Source organism: Ovis aries, chromosome 17 (assembly GCF_016772045.2).
Source record: "Ovis aries strain OAR_USU_Benz2616 breed Rambouillet chromosome 17, ARS-UI_Ramb_v3.0, whole genome shotgun sequence".
Taxonomy (NCBI): Eukaryota; Metazoa; Chordata; class Mammalia; order Artiodactyla; family Bovidae; genus Ovis; species Ovis aries.
Window position 1 is genome coordinate 40,675,699 of NC_056070.1, and position 19,306 is coordinate 40,695,004.

Here is a 19,306-nt window from a genome sequence, read left to right on the forward strand (position 1 = left end):
AGTCAGGGTACTAGACAAAACCGTTATATTGCATTCCACATGTATATTGTATATTTCATAATCATAATTTCTTAGGTACTCAGTTCAGTTCATTTCAGTCGCTCAGTCATGTCCGACTCTGCGACCCCATGAATTGCAGCACACCAGGCCTCCCTGTCCATCATCAACTCCCGGAGTTCACTCAGACTCATGTCCATCGAGACAGTGATGCCATCCAGCCATCTCGTCCTCTGTTGTCCCCTTCTCCTCCTGCCCCCAATCCCTCCAAGCATCAGAGTCTTTTCCAATGAGTCAACTCTGCCTGAGGTAGCCAAAGTACTGGAGTTGCAGCTTTAGCATCATTCCTTCCAAAGAACTCCCAGGGCTGATCTCCTTTAGAATGGACTGGTTGGATCTCCTTGCAGTCCAAGGGACTCTCAAGAGTCTTCTCCAACACCACAGTTCAAAAGCATCAATTCTTTGGCACTAGTCAGGGAGAAAATATACTGAAAAGGTTCTCAGGTTCTAGGAAAGCAGCCGACTTGACTTGGTCATAGCCTCTTCCTCTCTAGCGATGGAGAGCAACAATCACACTCCTTTAGGGCTTCCTTTCAGCTCCTCACCCTCTAGATTATTTTGGGTAAGTTGCCAGAGTTAATTCCTAAGGAAAGATAGCTATATCATTGTGTTCAAAACCTCCTGCTAATTGCTGATGCTGTAAGTCCAAAGTCATTTTTGAGTGCAGCTCACGGAGACTCATGGTCTGTATCCAAGGATCTCTGCCAACTTCATCTCCCAGCCTGTCCTCCGGCCCTCCTCTTAAGCCTCCACTCCTCCTAGTTTTCCAGGCCTGGCCCCACCCACACTCCACCTGTTCCTGCCCTGCCTTGACCTCTTCCCCAAGAAGCAGCAAGTGGGAGATCTGGATAGAGTTCACCTTGCGTGGTCAGTTTGCTCATCTGTCCTATAAAATGAGAGATAGTATACATAACGATGCACCATGATTTTGGTATTTGTATGGCAAGTGGAAAGAACTCAGATAAACATGAATTCATATCCTGCATTAAGCATTTAGGAGCCTGTGATCTTGGCAATTCCTCAAGTCTCTCTGAGACTGAGTCCCTCCTCTGGGGAGGGGATGATCCATCGCCCTTCATGGTTCATAGGAGGATTTAATTAGACAACACTTCCCAGTGTTTATCATTTAACCAGAAATTCAATACTGTAACTGACTCTAATTAAAACTTCAGCAATATAAATAATTCATGTTAATCATCAGAACACGGTAACTCTGGCCTAACACATTTCGTGTCTCTAAGCATACTATGAGTCATATTAAAATTTTGAAAGTTTCCTCAGAATGAATTTAAAAAGCAGTGTAGATTCCTGGGGACTATTAGACACATGCGCTCATGATGGTGCAGCTTCTAGGTAGGATGGGATCATCACACCAGACGCCCCTTTATTTATCACAAAGTCTGTTGTTTAGACATTCTGTCAGAATTTGTGGAAGAAAGTTAACAGACAAACACAATGATTTGGGGTTTGTCACTATTGGAGCAACACTTCTCTGTTTTGGTGGTTTTGTCTGTAGTATTGTGATTCATGTTGGTTAGAGCCACCAGAAAAGAAAGCATTAAATAAAATGTAGGGAAAAGACATTGAAAACAAAAATAACAGAAAGGGTAAGTGAAATAAGAGTAGCTGATCTGGGCCACAGAATGGAAGAGTGGGAGGGATAGTGCCAGAAAGAGCATAGAGTTTTGAGTCATGATATTTGAGTTAGAATCTGAATAGGATGGGCACATTTTTGGGTGATTAAAAAAACTACCAAGATTCCCAGGTGACTCAGCCGTAAAGAATCTGCCTGCCAATGGAAAAGATGTGGAAAATCTGGAGGAGAAAATGGCAACCCACTCCACTATTCTTGCCTAGAAAATCCCACGGACAGAGAAGCCTGGCGGGGTCTACAGGGTCGCAAAGAGTCCACATGCCCAAGCACGCATGCACCCATGTAAAAAAAATCTAACAAATGGAGATACCCCTCTGATAAAGTGAATAACATTATCTACTACCATTATGAAAATTTTGCAAATCCTGATTTTTCTTTAATTAAAAATTTTTTTCAATTGAAGTATAGCTGATTTACAGTGTTGTGTCAATGCCTGCTGTACAGCAAAGCGACTCAGTTATACACATGCATACATAGATTCTTTTATCTTTCGAAGTTTCTTGAAAGTGGGAGTAAACGTGTCTTCCCTGCATCTGCTTAACAGTGGTGGAAATACAGCTAAATATTTCATATTATATATTTTGAACATTCTCAAAAGCGTTCTTATTTTACTAGTATATGTCATTGTAATTATTATTTCAAACTATCGATGTTTTGTGTTTATAATTCTCGCTTGTCAAATGTTCCATGCTTTTAAGATTTATCCAAATATACTGCCTTGTTGGTTATTCTTTTTTTTTTTTTTCATCTTTCCCTGGCCATATGAGGCAGACAGACTGTGCTTGATTCTAGATGAGTGTTTTTAGATATGAGCCCATCCTGAGACTGTACCACATATAAGAACTTTATAAAAAATGACTTTATTAATATTATTATCTGGCCACGTGGTATGTGGGATCTTCCTTGACCAGGGATGGAAGCTGTCCACCCTGTAGAGGGAGCATGGAGTCTTAACTACTTCCCACGTGGTTCAGTGGTAAAGAATCCACCTGCCTGTGCAGGAGACATGGGTACGATCTCTGGGTTGGGAAGCTCCCCTGGAGGAGGAAATGGCAACCCACTCCACTATTCTTGCCTAGAAAATCCCACAGACAGAGAATCTTGGAGGGATCCATAGGGTCGAAAAGAGTTGACATGCCTGAGCATGCAGTCCTGTATTTTTGCTTGGGAAATTCCGTGGACAGAGGAGCCTGGCCGGCTACAGTCCATGGGGTTGCAAAGTCGGAAGGGACTCAGTGACTGAATAACAACAATGAGGAAAGTCCCTAATGGATTTATAAGGGTTACACTAACATCGTCACCAACACGCATCCACTGTATCTATCCCTCCTGCCTCTGCATCATGGCCAGCTAGGTGGTTCACTGAGTTCTTCTTTTATCTGAGGGCTTGCTCTCTGTCTGCAAACACTATTTATTTTTATTCAATACCATGCTGCCTCATTCTTTCTTTGACTCCTCCATAACTCCTGCCTTGTTAAATTCCATTTTTGATCAGTACCACATTCATTCTCTATTTATTAATTCAGGCATTCATGGTGATTACTCCACAGACAGACTGTGTAATAATAACTTGTTTGGCCGTAACCCATCTGTTATCATTTTAATTTAATAATTCTAGCCCATGTCTATGCATGTCTACAATATATACATTATGTCTTAGATTCTGAACTCTTGGAGGGAAGGGACTACATCTATTAATATCTTTGTGTGGGTAATGGACCATGAGATAATAAGAAATCTGCTGCATAAACTAGCTTAGGAACCTTGAAAAAAGATGCCCAGGAGCCAGCAGCATTACAAAATGATTTGTACAGGCTTTTTTTTTTTTTAAATTAAAATGAACTTGATGGACAAATGAGTTGCCATGTTATTCCAGGTCAGCATTAGAGATGGATGTTCAATTGTCCCAAAAAGTTACTGAAAAAAACAAAACTATCCTTCTTCCAGGAAGCATTAACTGTTGTGCTGTGAGCTTAGACGTTCAGGGGCAAGGACTGCAATCAGAAAGGCAGAAGTAAAAATCTATATTTAGCCTAGCCAAACCAGCCACTTCTCCTGATGTTAACACAAAGTGGGGGTTAAGTGGAGGTCCAGAGAAACTTACAGCATGACCACTGACGTCTTCTTGTCTTAATTTGAAATGTGTGAGAAAGCAGAACATTTATAAACCACGAGGCAGTTGTGCAATTTCCAACAAATTGGCCACAATGCAGGAAGTAAAAATGGCAAATCTCTTGGACCATCAAAAATGAGTCAAACATTTCCAGCCTGCTCTGGGAAAAACTGATTAAAATATCAAAAGGCTGGAGTGAGTAGCAGAGAGTGAGAGAAAAGGATAAAAAGGAAAGGCGAGGATCAGAGGCTTTGCGCGTGAACGCGATGGCAGTATGATTGGGGTTCTCAGGGCTCCGTGCGCATGAGAACTTGATCAGTTATTTCATTAATCAGTACTTGCAGTATGTGTGCTGGATAAAGGCTTCCAAAAAAGCCTCTCTCAGCTTCTCTGACTTCTCCCAGTAGATCCAGGCCCATACATTTACAAATTTTGTTCATAGTTTGTCAATTCATGTCCATTTGTATATCTAGGTCTGTAACATTTCAATTTCAAATCTGTAAAGAAAGATGTCTCTGTTGAAATGACTACAACTACAGAAATTTGCAAGATCATAAGTTTCTTACCCTGGGAGGATCAGGTATTGGAACCATCTTCCTAGATAATGCAGAATTAGCCTGGGTTTGATTCCTGGGTCAAGAAGACCCCCTGGAGAAGGGAATGGCAACCCACCCCAGTATTCTGGCCTGGAAAATTCCATGGATAGAGGAGCCTGGCGGGCTAGAGCCCATGGAGTCACAAAGAGTTCGACATGACTGAGAGACTAACACAACAACACCAAAAAACCAAAAATCTCCATGGATCAGGGTAACGGTGGAATGAGGTGGGAAGGGTAAGGTATAATGTGCATAGAGTGTGTTTAATAGGCAGTTGTCCTCTATGAAAGGACAAATTTGTGAGGAGAGAATCTTTGGGAAAAAGGGTGGGTAGAAATAAGGATTCCAGTTGCAAGGTTTGTGACCAAAATCTCTGGTGTGGATTTTGTCAGGAGATGTGGTGAGTCTGAGGAATAGAGAGAAGGGTGCACATAACAAATGAGAGAAGCAGGAACCGGTTGGTTAGGACTGGGAATTAATATCTGGGCCACCTGGAGGCCAGAGTGGAGATGCTGCTGATTTTCCACTGGGAGGGATGAGAAGGAGGAGGAAGTGAGCACAGAGAACTTGTAGGAAGTGGGAAAGCGCCGGAGGAGACTTGCTTAATTTTCACTCCATCTCTCGATGCCTGGAGCCAAAATACGAAGACAGTCTCACCCTACGCGATAAGCAGAATGTTAGACTGGCCTGGGAGTCAAGAGCTTACTACTTGTATGGGGTTTATTTGCTACTGAACCATGAATTGTTGATATTAATGCCTGCAGGGAGCATCACGCAACAGTGAAGGTGCATTGCAGGACTTCTGTAAGCATCCTTTCATGATCCATGAAGTTGGAAAACACGACTCCATCTCGGGAGACAGTGTGTGAGCTGTGGGGGCGGGGGGAGGGGGCAGGAGGAAAGGAAGTTCAGAGGCCTGTGTCCTTAGGAACAGAGTCTCCGCTGCACCCCTCTCCCTCTCCCCCTCCAGCATCAGCCTCAGCAAAGATACTGAGACAGAAGACATGGTATTTTGGGGTGGGGAGAAGGAAGGGATTGTGAGAAGGGTTAAACACATAAGCGTTGGTGCCCAGGCTATTTGAGGATAATAGATTAAGTTCCCTGCATACGAATCTTCAAGTTGTGAACTTGCAAAGATGCGGACATGTGTTCCATCAGTGTCAGCGTGAGTGACATTGCAGCTTGCCCTCCATCTCCTATTGCTGATGATCCTTCATTTCTACTGTCTCCCACCTCATCTCCCTCCTCCACTCAGTAACTCTTCTTGCCTGTTCACTCGATGCCAGCCCCTGCATGCTAGCTGTTGTACCGTACTACTGTACATTTCAAGGTATTGTATGTAAGATTAAAAATGTTTTCTTTATTTTTTGCATTTGTTTTTTATGTATTATTTGTGTGAAAATATTGTAAACCTTTTACAGTTTAGTACTATATAGCCAACTGTGTTAGTTGGGTATCTAGGCTAACTTTGTGGGACTTAAACGAACAGATTGGACTTAACGAACAGGCTCTTGGAAAGGAACTTGCTCATATGTGGGGGACTTACTGTATGGAGACAAGAAAATGTCTGTCTTGAAATGAGAAGCCCTGAGATTCTGATCATGCACCAACCTCTCCTGAGATGTGGGTGGTTTCCTCTTGGACTCCTGTGGAGCCATCAGTCTCACGCAGCCTGCAGCACAGGCAGGAGGCCTCCTGCACTTCCTGAGGATGCCCAGGGGCCACATTCATTCATCTGCATGGCATGTGATGAAAATGATGCATCTTATATTTGTCTGGAGAATAGCATGGGAGTTAGGGATGTGGAGAGCGGACATATCCATGGGCTCTGAATTTCCTGACAGTTTGAAAAGTCCTTTTCTTTAAAGTTGGACCTGACCACAAGCATGGACTTGGGAAAGTGTCCTTAGAACCCTTCTCTCCTCTATCCAGTCTCTCTTTGGTGAAGAGAATGGTTTAAAATGTTTATCTTCCAGGCAGGTGTGTGGAAGTGTGACGCACGATAATGCAAGATCAATGTATTTGCAAATCTTAATTTTTGAGGCTAGGATTTTGGTGGGTAATAAATGTAATCTAATAACTGTGGTTTTAATGGTGATGCTTTACGCTTCTGATTTTTCTTGCCCATCCTTTCCTACATATGAAATTGGAGGCATACTTTTAAAAGCAAGTAAAAGATAAGAAAGCTGAAATAAAAGGGAGCACAGCTATCTAGGCTCAGTTTCTTCTTACATGAAAATGAGGGCATTGTATGATATCAGCTTTACATCTCCTTTGAACTCAAAAAGTCTAATTATGTGAAACAAATTAAAAAAGTACTTGAGAGATATGAGGAAACTGTTTAATCAAATTGCAATTCACTGGAGACTCAGACTGCTGGAGGCAGAAAAAGAGACTTCATGTAATGTTACTTTACATGAATGAGGTAAGAATCAGGAGAACAAACAGTCAGGAGAAAAATAGTACAACAAAATGTTTTTATCAATGAATTATCTCATGTAATTGTGTGGTCACCCAGGTCAAGCACACACTCAACTCGCTACCAAAAACAGAAAAATGATTTCAAATCTCAACTGAAAAAAAAACAAAGAATAAATATGTATATACATTGCTACTAAAAAATAAAGTCTCAGCTGCCTTTGACTTAGAGGGATGGGAACTGGGGGTGGGAAGGAGCCTCAAAAGGAGGGAATGTATTTATGTGTCATGTTTGACTCCTTGCAATTCCATGGACTGTAACCCGCCAGGCTCTTCTGTCCATGAGGTTCTCCAGGCAAGAATACTGGAGTGGGTTTCCACGCCCTCCTCCTGGGGATCTTCCTGATCTAGGGATCAAACCTGTGTTTCATGTCTCATGCATTGACAGGCTTTTTACCACTAGTGCCACCTGGGAAGCCTGGATATACCTATGGCTGATTCACGTTGTTGTACAGCAGAAACTAAATCAACATTGTAAAACAATTATACACTAATTTTAAAAAATAAAAGAAAAACTCAACTGCCTTATAAAAAGGGTGAATCTTATGATTAGAGAATGGACCAGATTATCTGCTGTCCCATTTTGAGGCTAATCACTTGGGCACCTTGACTAAAGGTGGACCTGAAATTTGAGTTTGGAGACAGGTGAAGGAGAGATGTCTGTGTGTTCTTCATCATAGAATGAAAACTTGAGCTCTTGGGCCAATGTAGGTGGTGGGCAGAGGTCAGGGAGAGAGGATGGGGAGGGAGAGGTGGAGAGAGGAGCTGGCATAATGACCAGGATTCCACATGGCCTGGAACAGCCAGTGGAGAAGCCAAGGGTCCCCTTCCCCCAGAATAATCCTTACTTTTTTTGAGAGCACTGAATATTAAAAAACAACAACATATTAGTTATTAGAGAAGATTTAAGAAATAAGGTGTGTGTGTGTGGGGGGGGGTGCATGCTCAGTTGTGTCTGACTCTTTGCATGCATGCTCAGTCACTTCAGTTGTGCCCGACTCTGTGCGACCCCATGGACTGTAGCCCGCAGACTCCTCTGTCCATGGGATTCTCCAGGCAAGAATACTGGATTGCGTTGCCATGTCCTCCTCTGGAGAAGGCAATGGCACCCCACTCCAGTACTCTTGCCTGGAAAATCCCATGGATGGAGGAGCCTGGAAGGCTGCAGTCCATGGGGTTGCTGAGGGTCAGACATGACTGAGTGACTTCACTTTCACTTTTCACTTTCATGCACTGGAGAAGGAAATGGCAACCCACTCCAGTGTTCTTGCCTGGAGAATCCCAGGAATGGGGGAGCCTGGTGGGCTGCCGTCTATGTGGTTGCACAGAGTCAGACACAACTGAAGTGACTTAGCAGCAGCAGCAGCAGCCCTCCTCCAGGGGCTCTTCCCAACCCAGGGATAGAACCCATATCTCTTTTTTCTCCTGCATTGCAGGTGGATTCTTTTCCCACTGAGCCACTTGTGAAGCCCAGAAAAACGTTGCCTTCTTTGGTTCTAGTTAATTCAGGAAATAATGAAATAATTATAAAATAAATTTATTTAGCAGAAAACCAAATCTCCAAATTATTATAAAATACAATGATTTTTGTAGGAAAATGTCAATTTCTAACACAAATAGCCAGAGATCCCACTTTATGCTGTTCTTTTAAAATTTCCATTCAACATCTATCTTGGCTGTGGTAGAGAATAAAACCTAAATTTTAAATGCTCACAGCTTTCCCTCATTTTTTTTCCAAAGAAGGAAAGAGCTTTTGGTTTCAGTGATGCCACCTTGCTGTTCTGATCAGTATGAAGGCACAGATTTGAAGATGATGAGAGTGTGTTGGGCCACAGTGGGTAAAACTGGGAATAAGCTGCTGTGGTTGTACAGACAATGAAGGCAGAAAACATCCAGGGGGTGGGAGAGGTGAGCTAAGATGAGAATTACGTCACTATCGATTGGTTCTCCCTGTGTATAAATCTCTGTGACATGTGCTATCAGCAAAAGTGCTTTTGAAGCAAAATCCTGGAATCAGTACAGGTTGAGTGTAATGTTCTATTCATTCAAGTTATTTCTACATTTTTCCTCATCCATAAATTCTTGGTGTGTAATCAGAAGTGTATGCAAAGCAGATGGAACCGGCCAACAGGAGATGCATAAATACGGAGCATGGATTTTTCAGACTCCTGGGATGGGGATAACCTTGCTCTAGCGGAAACTGTTTTTGTTTGGATTTACCAGTTCTGTGACTATGGGCTGGTCCATGTTTCTCTATTGCTTAATCAGTAAAATATAGAAGTAGCTAATGCATCTAAAGACCAGTGGGCTAGGGCTTCCCTGGAGGTGCAGTGGTTAAGACTCCACCTTTCAATGCAGGGCACATGGGTTCAAACTCTAGTCCAGGAAGATTCCACATGTTGTGGAGCAACTAAGCCCACAAGCCACAACTACTGAACCTGAGTGTTGCAACTACTGAAACCCCCATGCCTGATCCCCGTGCTCTGCTACAAGAGAAGCCAACACAATGAGAAGCCTGCACACCACAGCAAAGAGTAGCCCCTGTTCGCTGCAACTAGAGAAAGCTTGCACAGCAAAGAAGACCCAGCACAGCCAATAGATAAATAAATAAATCTTAAAAGAAAAACCCAGTGGGCTAGATCAGGGGATCTGTTCAGGTCTCTTTTAATTCTCAGATATTGAGCTTTAGAAGGTATTAACACTGAATCATGTTTTACTAGCATAGGGTGTTCGAGGACACAAACTTGGATTGAAATCTCTTTTGCAATACTTACTAAGGAGTGATGCCTCGCTTGTGATTTAATATTTCTCATTTTCTGTTTCCTATTTTGTAACATGAGAAATCTCTTAAGGTTGTTACAAGGATAGAGATCATGTTCATAAGCATTTAGCACAGTTTATGGTCCATGGAAAGCTCTTAATAACTGGCAGTGTATATAACACCGTGTATATAACCACCACATCGATAACCACAATCATATAGAATCATATTAACATTAAAATGGAATAAATGGGTACAGTTTGTTTGTTGGGAGATTTTTGATTATTGTTTCAATTTCCTTACTAGTAATTTTTTAGTAAAGTCTATGGATGTGAGACTTGGACTGTGAAGAAAGCTGAGTGCCAAAGAATTGATGTTTTTGAACTGTGGTGTTGGAGAAGACTCTTGAGAGTCCCTTGGACTGCAAGGAGATCCAACCAGTCCATCCTAAAGGACATCAGTCCTGGGTGTTCATTGGAAGGACTGATGCTGAAGCTGAAACTCCAATATTTTGGCCACCTCATGCAGAGTTGACTCATTGGAAAAGACCCTGATGCTGGGAGGGATTGGGGGCAGGAGGAGAAGGGGACGACAGAGTATGAGATGGCTGGATGGCATCACTGACTCCATGGACATGAGTCTGAGTGAACTCCGGGAGTTAGTGCTGGGCAGGGAGGCCAGGCATGCTGCGATTCATGGGGCCGCAAAGAGTTGGACACGACTGAGCGACTGAATTGAACTGAATGCAGATCTTATTCACTGATGGATGAATGCATAAAGAAGATGGGATATAAGTCCATAATGGATACTGTTGCTGTTTAGGTACTAAGTTGTGTCCAATTTTTTTGTGACCCCGTGTCTGTAGCCTGCCAGGCTCCTCTGTCCATGGGATTTCCCAGGCAAGAATACTGGAGAGGGTTGCCATTCGCTTCTCCAGGGGATCATCCAGACCTGGGGATCAAACCTGCATCTTCTGCATTGGCAGGCAGATTCTTTATCGTTGAGCCACCAGGGAAGCCCCCATAATGGACACAGCTGCTGCTGCTGCTAAGTCGCTTCAGTCGTGTCCGACTCTGTGCGACCCCACAGACAGCAGCCCACCAGGCTCCTCCGTCCCTGGGCTTCTCCAGGCAAGAACACCTGAGTGGGATGCCATCTCCTTCTCCAATGCATGAAAGTGAAAAGTGAAGTCGCTTAGTCGTGTCCGACTCTTAGCGACCCCATGGACTGCAGCCCACCAGGCTCCTCCGTCCATGGGATTTTCCGACACTATTAAGCCATAAAAAAAAATAATGCAATCCTGCCATGGGTGACAGCATGGATGGATTTGGAGGGTATTATGCATGGAACAACAGACTGGTTCCAGATAGGAAAAAGAGTACGTCAAGGCTGTATATTGTCACCCTGCTTATTTAACTTCTATGCGGAGTACATCATGAGAAATGCTGGATTGGAAGAAGCGCAAGCTAGAATCAAGATTGCCAGGAGAAATATCAATAACCTCAGATATGCAGATGACCCCACCCTTATAGCAGAAAGTGAAGAGGAAATAAAAAGCCTCTTGATGAAAGTGAAAGAGGAGAGTGAAAAAGTTGGCTTAAAGCTCAACAGTCAGAAAATGAAGATCATGGCATCTGGTCCCATCACTTCATGGGAAATAGATGAGGAAACTGCGGAAACAGTGTCAGACTTTACTTTTTCGGGCTCCAAAATCACTGCAGATGGTGATTGCAGCCATGAAATTAAAAGACGCTTACTCCTTGGAAGAAAAGTTATGACCAACCTAGATAGCATATTGAAAAGCAGAGACATTACTTTGCCAACAAAGGTCCATCTAGTCAAGGCTATGGTTTTTCCAGTGGTCATGTATGGATGTGAGAGTTGGACTGTGAAGAAAGCTGAGTGCTGAAGAATTGATGCTTTTGAACTGTGGTGTTGGAGAAGACTCTTGAGAGTTCCTTGGACTGCAAGGAGATCCAACCAGTCCATTCTGAAGGAGATCAGCCCTGGGATTTCTTTGGAAGGAATGATGCTAAAGCTGAAACTCCAGTACTTTGGCCACCTCATGAGAAGAGTTGACTCATTGGAAAAGACCCTGATGCTGGGAGGGATTGTGGGCAGGAGGAGAAGGGGACGACAGAGGATGAGATGGCTGGATGGCATCACTGACTCGATGGACGTGAGTCTGAGTGAACTCAGGGAGTTGGTGATGGACAGGGAGGTCTGGTGTGCTGCGATTCATGGGGTTGCAGAGTCGGACATGACTGAGCAACCGAAATGAACCAACTGACACTAAGTAAATAAGTCAGATGGAGAAAGTAAAATACTGTATGATTTCATCATATTGGGAATTGAAAAAACAAAACAAACAAATGAAATAAAACAAAAACAAATCATAGATACAGAGATTAGATTAGTGGTTTCCAGAAAGGAAGAGGGTGGCAGGGTGACTGAAATGGAGTGGGAGAAGTGGGTCAACAGTAATGGATGGGTCAATCTAGACTTGTAGTTGTGGTAACTAGACTTGGAGTTGTGACCACTCTGTAGTGTATACAGATGTTGAATTATAATGCTATTCCACCTAACAATTATATAATAAAAATGCTTTTTCTAAGGACAAAAATTAAGCCTAAATAGAACACACAACTCCAGCCATTTCAGTTTAACAAGTCCGCCTAATGTGTGAAATTAAGCTTGCAAAATGATTTAGTTCCCAGATGTAATTATTTGTTTCTTTTCATACAGATGATGGCGCTGCATTTGCACAGATTTGTTAATTTTCTTTCTGTTTGAGACATAAAGATGTGATTCCAAATTCCTGATTAAGAACAATACGAAATTGTAGCAACCTTAAAAAAAAAAGGTGAACTGTTAGAGATTTCTGCAGCCTGCATTTGGAAAGATTTCTCTCCATCTTTTGGAGGTAGATAAATATTGCCAGTATTCCCTTTTTTTGTGTGCTAAATGGTCTGTTTTTCGTGTACCAATGGTCAGTTCAGAAAACCTGCTGGCCCCTTCTTTGTGGTTAGAGGAGACAGTTGCTAGGAGATATGCCAGTGCCAGGACCCAAGGCAAAGATCAGGTGGTCTTGCACGTATTCATTTGAAATCTAAAAGTGAGGACCTTCCCAGCTGGGTCAGTCCTTGGCAAAATACTAAAGCGAATCAAGTTCATACTTGGGGCCTTTTATTTGCTATTTCCTTATTTATTCTCTGCCTATGCAAAGTGTTTAGCAAAATGATTATTTTTTGCTTGATGATATTGTTCAAGTAACAGTAAAGCATTGTGGATAAGGACTTTTTCAGGATACAATTCTCCAGAGGATCATTCTGTAACTTTTAATTTTAGACTCACAAGATGTTACAGAATACTGCAAGAGGTCCCATAGATCCTTGACCTAGCTTTGCCTAATGGAATCATCTTATATAACCACAGTACATTATCAAAACTGAGAAATTAACACTGCAAGATACAGCTAACTAGACCATAGACAGAAGAAACTTTTTAAGAAAAAAATTTCTCAAGGATAAAAGGAAATCTTTTCTGAATCTTCATGTCATCCCTGCTCCCCCCCAAACCCCTACTGTGCACACCTAGGTTTTTGCCCTTGTCTCACAATTTGGTGATCCTAGACACCCTTTTCTTCTCCACTCCAGCCTTTTAGAGGCGGGATCACGCGGTAGCCATCCTTTAGTCTTATTGTTTATTAAAGTAACTGGCATTCGATAAACATTTTTGAGTAAAAGAGTGACTAACAATTGCTTAGGTCTATAAGGGGCTTTCTGTTTTCAAAGTCCCCTTATCATACACATTATCTCTACTGAGAACATTCATGGTCTAGGAGAAAGAGTGTAGACAATGAAAGCATTCAAACTTTGGCATTTATTAGGTTGAGCCTTGTGACAAGGTAATGAATGTCCTTGGTCTTGCCTTACTTCATGTGCTTAATTACATCCACCTAATCGAGTTGTTGTGAAGATCCAAGGAGGTAACATATGTAATAAAGAATGAAACACAGGGGCTGTGGGAGGTAGAGAGGGCACAAGACTTTATTGTCATTTCACAAACTAAGGCTCAGAGGGTAAGTCCTTGTGGACAGTTATAAAGCTAGTACAGCGTGCTGCTGTCAAGAACCTTAAATCTTGCATAATAGCACACTACCTTTCCCAGCCAACAGGAGATAATGTTAATAAACAAACCACCAGCAATAACCATGGGGTTAGTTAAGGAGATTTAAGATGTTGTCCTTATGTGGTTGACTTCTTTTGCTATATGCCCAGAAAATCCTCTCTTTGGTAGGCCTTGGTGATGGGATAAGCCAACAGGTGAGGCAAGGGTCTGGGTTGCTGGGTTGAGGGTCCCTGTCAAATGCCCTCCAGTCTGCCCACTGTGTGGAGAGCATGTAGCCAGGAGTCCTGCTTGCTCAATTCTGCTTCTGGAGGTCATGGAGGGAGGAGGACTTGGCATTTTCAAGTATTCACAGTGCATTATCAACATTATTTTAAAAATCCAAAGATAAATTTAAAAAGTTGGAGGGTCTTGACAATTATTGTCTTCATCACTATTACCTATTTTCTGCTCATGAAAATAATTTTCTATTGACCAAAGAACATAGGACTATATTTTTTAATAAACATAGAACATTTTTACCACATGACTGGTAACACACTAGCTAAATTGCTTCTCAGCTTGCCCTAAATACCTTTTAACATTTCCTTGAATCCCTCATACTAGAATGCCTATTTGGAAGTATTCCTTTGGCTTATTTAACCTGCTCATTTCATTGAAATGAGAGAGGAGATGGCAAAATATATTACGGATTTATGAGGCTGTTGCTTGCAAATATCCACAACACTTGGGTTATACTAAAACCACTCAGTTTTCGGTGGTGGTGTGCAATTTGACTTTTCACTCTTTAGTTAAAAAATGGCAATGACAGCAGTAAGATCAGAGATAGAGAAAGCTAGGAACTATCATGTTTCTCCAGGATTTGAAATCATTTTCTTGGTTTCACACTGTCTTCCATCTTTGGCTGTCAAATTGAGGTGTACTAAGAGGTCAGGAAGACTGGAGATAAAGGGAAAAAAATCACTTGCGTGCAGAATATGCCATCAGGATTGGGAAAGTTACAACTGAAATATGCTTTGAGGCATTCCTCAGCACAGTGTCTTAGGGTCAATAAATTTCTGCAAACTTTTAAGAGACAGAGCAATGTAAACATGCTTGTGAATCTTAAATTTGTCATAACGATTATTCTCACACCGTAAGGTATGAAAGGGACCTAGAAAGTTTTCTTTTTCAATTTGCTTTGACTTTTCTCATCATATATAACCCAAGAAGCAAAAACATTTTATTTCTGTTTGCCTAATATAGTTTAAATAAATTTTAATGCAGAACAGCTCTTTTCTTTCATTAAAAAATAGATTTGTTTTGAAAATAATGTATACAGAGAGGAAGCAAAAAAACTGTCATGATAACAAATGCAAACTGTCCATCTGTGCTCCTCGTGTGTCTGCGAATTTCACTTTCTACTTTCCCTTGTTTTTCTTCTTGGGAATAGTGAGAAACCTTGCTAAATAAAAAAGGAGTTTTCTGAAGGGATCTCTCTGTGAGGAGGCAAGCCTATGATACCAATCACAAAAGAATAAGGTAAAAAAGCATTGCAAACACACAGGAACCAGGAGCAAACATACAGACCATCCCAGGATGTGTCCTTGGGCACATTCCTTGAACACAATCTCTTGAAATATACCATGACTTATGAAACAAATGTTAATGTCAACTATAGCAACTGATTGTTATGAAGCATAGATTTACATGGAATGTTAGTATTCCAGCTTTTAATGTAAATACCAGAAATGTATTCCGAAGAATCCTTCTGAAGTGAGATGACAGTTTTAGCAGAAAAAAACATTTGTACCTAAAAAGCATACATGTCAGTAATCAACATTTGTCCTTTTGATTATTTCATAAAATCCTAAGGTAGACAAAATTAAATGCTGAGTATACTTACAATATTTTCCAAAAACCAAGATGTAGAGGAAGACAGGACCAGATGTCATTTCCTTCTCAGAGAAACTGATTAATGAAAGTGAATACAGTTTGGTCCTGGTTTCTGAGCTGCTTCTTCTCACGGTGGTTGTATGCTATTTCTGTCTGCAATCTTAGCAGTTACACGGCAACCTCCCCACCCGCCTCTCCCTCTCTCTTCCCGGTCCTTCTTTTTTCTTTCTTCCTTTCCCTTTCACAATCTCTCCTCCCCACCCACCTTCTGTAAAAGTCTTAATACTTTTCTTCACACACACACAGATGAAGTTTCAGAGAATACGCAGGCTCTTCTTGTCGACTTTAAATATCGAGCCTCCATCCCTGACAACAGTCTATAAAGGATGTGTACGGACACAGACAAATGTCTGAACTGAACAAAGCTACACAGAGAGACAGAAATCGAGCTTGGAGATGCATCAGGAGCCAAAACTGTTCTTCCCCCGTGTGATTTGGGGCTAGGAAAAGCACAGGACTATGCTGCGCAAAATGCCTTTGTGGAATGAACTATAAGACAGGAGTTAAACTATAACTCAAGTAATCTTTTGTGAGCTGTCTGAGTTTAGGCATTTGAAGGATAGGATATTGTTCACAGAACAGTCTAGAGGGATGACACACAAATCTTACATTTTCTTGGACTCGTTAGTTTTACTATGGTGGAGACCATGCTGTGTCATTGGTGGTGGAGTAAAACCTCCCTGGGTTTGAGTCACAGTCAGCTTTTTGAGAGTTGTGGAGCCACTGATTCTTGGCCGAGCCTCGCCTCCCTGGAGGAAGACATCTCTCGAGCCAGGTAGCTGTGATGACCAGCAGAGAACTCACTGACTATCTGGCATGGGTCCCAGTCCATTGTAGGTGTCTGATAAATGGCAGCTCACAGGATGATGTTCTCTTATTTTTAGCAGTGGGATTAAAAACTCATGTAAATGTAAAGAACATTTACATGCAACGCATTTTCTTTTTATCTTAATTTTTATTGAAGTAAAATTGATTTACGATATCGTGTTAGTTTCAGGTGGGCAATACAGCAATTCAGTTATACATACGTGTATGTTCTCAGTTGTGTCTGACTCTTAGTGGCTCCATGGACTGTAGCCCACCAGGCTCCTCCGTCCGAGGGATTTTCCAGGCAAGAGTACTGGAGGGGGTTGCCATTTCCTTCTCCAGGGGATCTTCCCAACCCAGAGATAGAACCCAGGTCTCCCTGGGCATTGTAGGTGGATTCCCTACAGGTAAGCCCTACATACATATGTATATATGCATTCTTTTTCAGATTCTTTCCCTTCATACCTTATTGCAAAATATTCAGGATAGTTCTCTGTGCTATACAGTAGATCCTTGCTGTTTATCTAGTTTATATACAGTAGTATGTATATGATAATCCCAAATTCCTAATTCATCCCTCCCTCACGCTTCCTCTTTGATAACTGTAAGTTTGCTTTCTATGCCTGTGGGTCTATTTCTGTTTTTGAAATAAGTTCATTTGTATTATTTTTATATGTTCCACATATGAAACAAATATTGTGTGATATTTGTCTTTCTCTATCTGACTCACTTCCCCTACTATGATCATCTCTAGGTCCATCAATGAGATGGACTGCTACAATGGCATTAAGAATGCATTATCTTTAAATCAGGCTGTATCATTCTTATTTTGCAACTTGATCATTTATTGCCAGAAGAAATGGGTAGTACTTTGACATGATAAATTTGTTTGTGCGGTTAATGTCTCTTAACCATTTATCATGTAGAATCTATTTAAATTACATGACTCTATATTTTTTTGGGCTCCAAAATCACTGCAGATGCTGACTGCAGCCATGAAATTAAAAGACGCTTATTACTTGGAAGGAAAGTCATGACCAACCTAGATAGCATATTCAAAAGCAGAGACATTACTTCGCCAACAAAGGTTCATCTAGTCAAGGCTATGGTTTTTCCAGTGGTCATGTATGGACGTGAGAGTTGGACTGTGAAGAAAGCTGAGCACCGAAGAATTGATACTTTTGAACTCTGGTGTTGGAGAAGACTCTTGAGAGTCCCTTGGACTGCAAGGAGATCCAACCAGTCCATTCTGAAGGAGATCAGTCCTGGGTGTTCTTTGGAGGGAATGAAACTCCCTACTTTGAATGAAACTCCAGTACTTTGGCCACCTCATGTGAAGAGCTGACTCATTGGAAAAGACTCTGATGCTGGGAGGGATTGGGGGCAGGAGGAGAAGAGGACGACAGAGGATGAGATGACTGGATGGCATCACCGACTCGATGGATGTGAGTCTAAGTGAACTCTGGGAGTTGGTGATGGACATGGAGGCCTGGAGTGCTGCAATTCATGGGGTCAAAAAGAGCTGGACATGACTGAGTGACTGAACTGAACTGAACTATATCATTGACTCTGACATAAGAAGTCTAATTCTAAATGGCGGCTAAACGATCATATTTACACCATTTTTTTTTCTGGTAGAGGTAATTAATATCATGAAAGGAGAAACGAGATATATGAATGAGTACAATTCCTTATTCATTTAGCAGACTTACTTAGTGAAATGTCATTCTTTTGGCAGAAATGTTTATAGTTAACTGGATTCCAGTGCTCATTTCATGATCAATAAATGTTCCTTTCATGTTTATTATTTGTAATAATACTTGATTTAAGAAGTTAATAATTTTAAAAATTACTTTAGAAATAGTGTTTCCTGGGAGGAGGCTGTGGGACATGTCAAGGGCAGACCCATCAGAAGCTTCTCAACAGAAGTGCTGAGGAACTTGCTTTGGAAAGTGTCTGTATAAAGTGAGCTGTTAATACAGAGGTTTACAAAGCGATCCTGATGCTATTTTGTCAGCTTTGAATGTTTTGCCTGAGCTGATGACACAGACAGACACAATGGCCAGCAGCCAAGAAACACTCTTTCCTTTAAAAAAAAAAATTATTTACTTGGATGTACTAGGTCTCAGTTGTGGCATGTGGGATCTAGCTCCCTGACCAGAGGTTGAACCCAGGCCCCCAGCACTGGGAGCTGGAAGTCTTAGCCACTGGACCACCAAGGAAGTCCCAATATTCTTTTTTCTCCCCAATATTCTTTAATAATATGTACAGGGAGTGTATTTTGGGGCTTCTCAGGTGGCACTAGTGGTAAGAACCCACCTGCCAATGCAGGAGACACGAGAGACATGGGTTCAATCCCTGGATCAGAAAGATCCCCTGGAGAAGGGGATGACAACCCCCTCCAGTATTCTGCCATGGACAGAGGAGCCTGGTGGGCTACAGTCCATAGGGCTGCAAATAGTCAGATACAACTGAAGAGACTTAGCAAGTAGTGTATTTTTAATCTCAAATTACCACTACAAAACTTCAAAATAATTTCTCATTTCTCTAAGACTTTTTAAATAGATTTTGCTAAAATAACTATTTATTGAGAGGAACAATTTTAGGCATTTGATTTTTCAGGAAATGAAAAATCTTTCTTATTTCTGGCAAAGACAGTAAATCTGGAATATTAGTTTTACATAAGCACTGGAAAAAATACAAGTGTATCAGAGTACCCCTATCACACATTACAGCAGGCACTATTTTTATTTAGGGTCAGAGGCTTCCTTACTGTG

At 41.6% G+C, this 19,306-nt stretch overlaps 1 protein-coding gene across 1 annotated transcript in view; it reads right to left on the bottom strand.

Moving 5' to 3' along the window:
* RXFP1 (relaxin family peptide receptor 1) overlaps positions 1–15,813 on the bottom strand; it is a 116,023-nt gene extending 100,210 nt beyond the window's left edge. Inside the window, exon 1 of the mRNA XM_012097572.3 lies at positions 15,673–15,813. Within this exon, the coding sequence (XP_011952962.3) occupies positions 15,673–15,721 (49 nt within the window). The 5' untranslated portion in view covers positions 15,722–15,813. The remainder of the gene's footprint in view (positions 1–15,672) is intronic.
* Between the last annotated feature and the right edge of the window lie 3,493 nt (positions 15,814–19,306).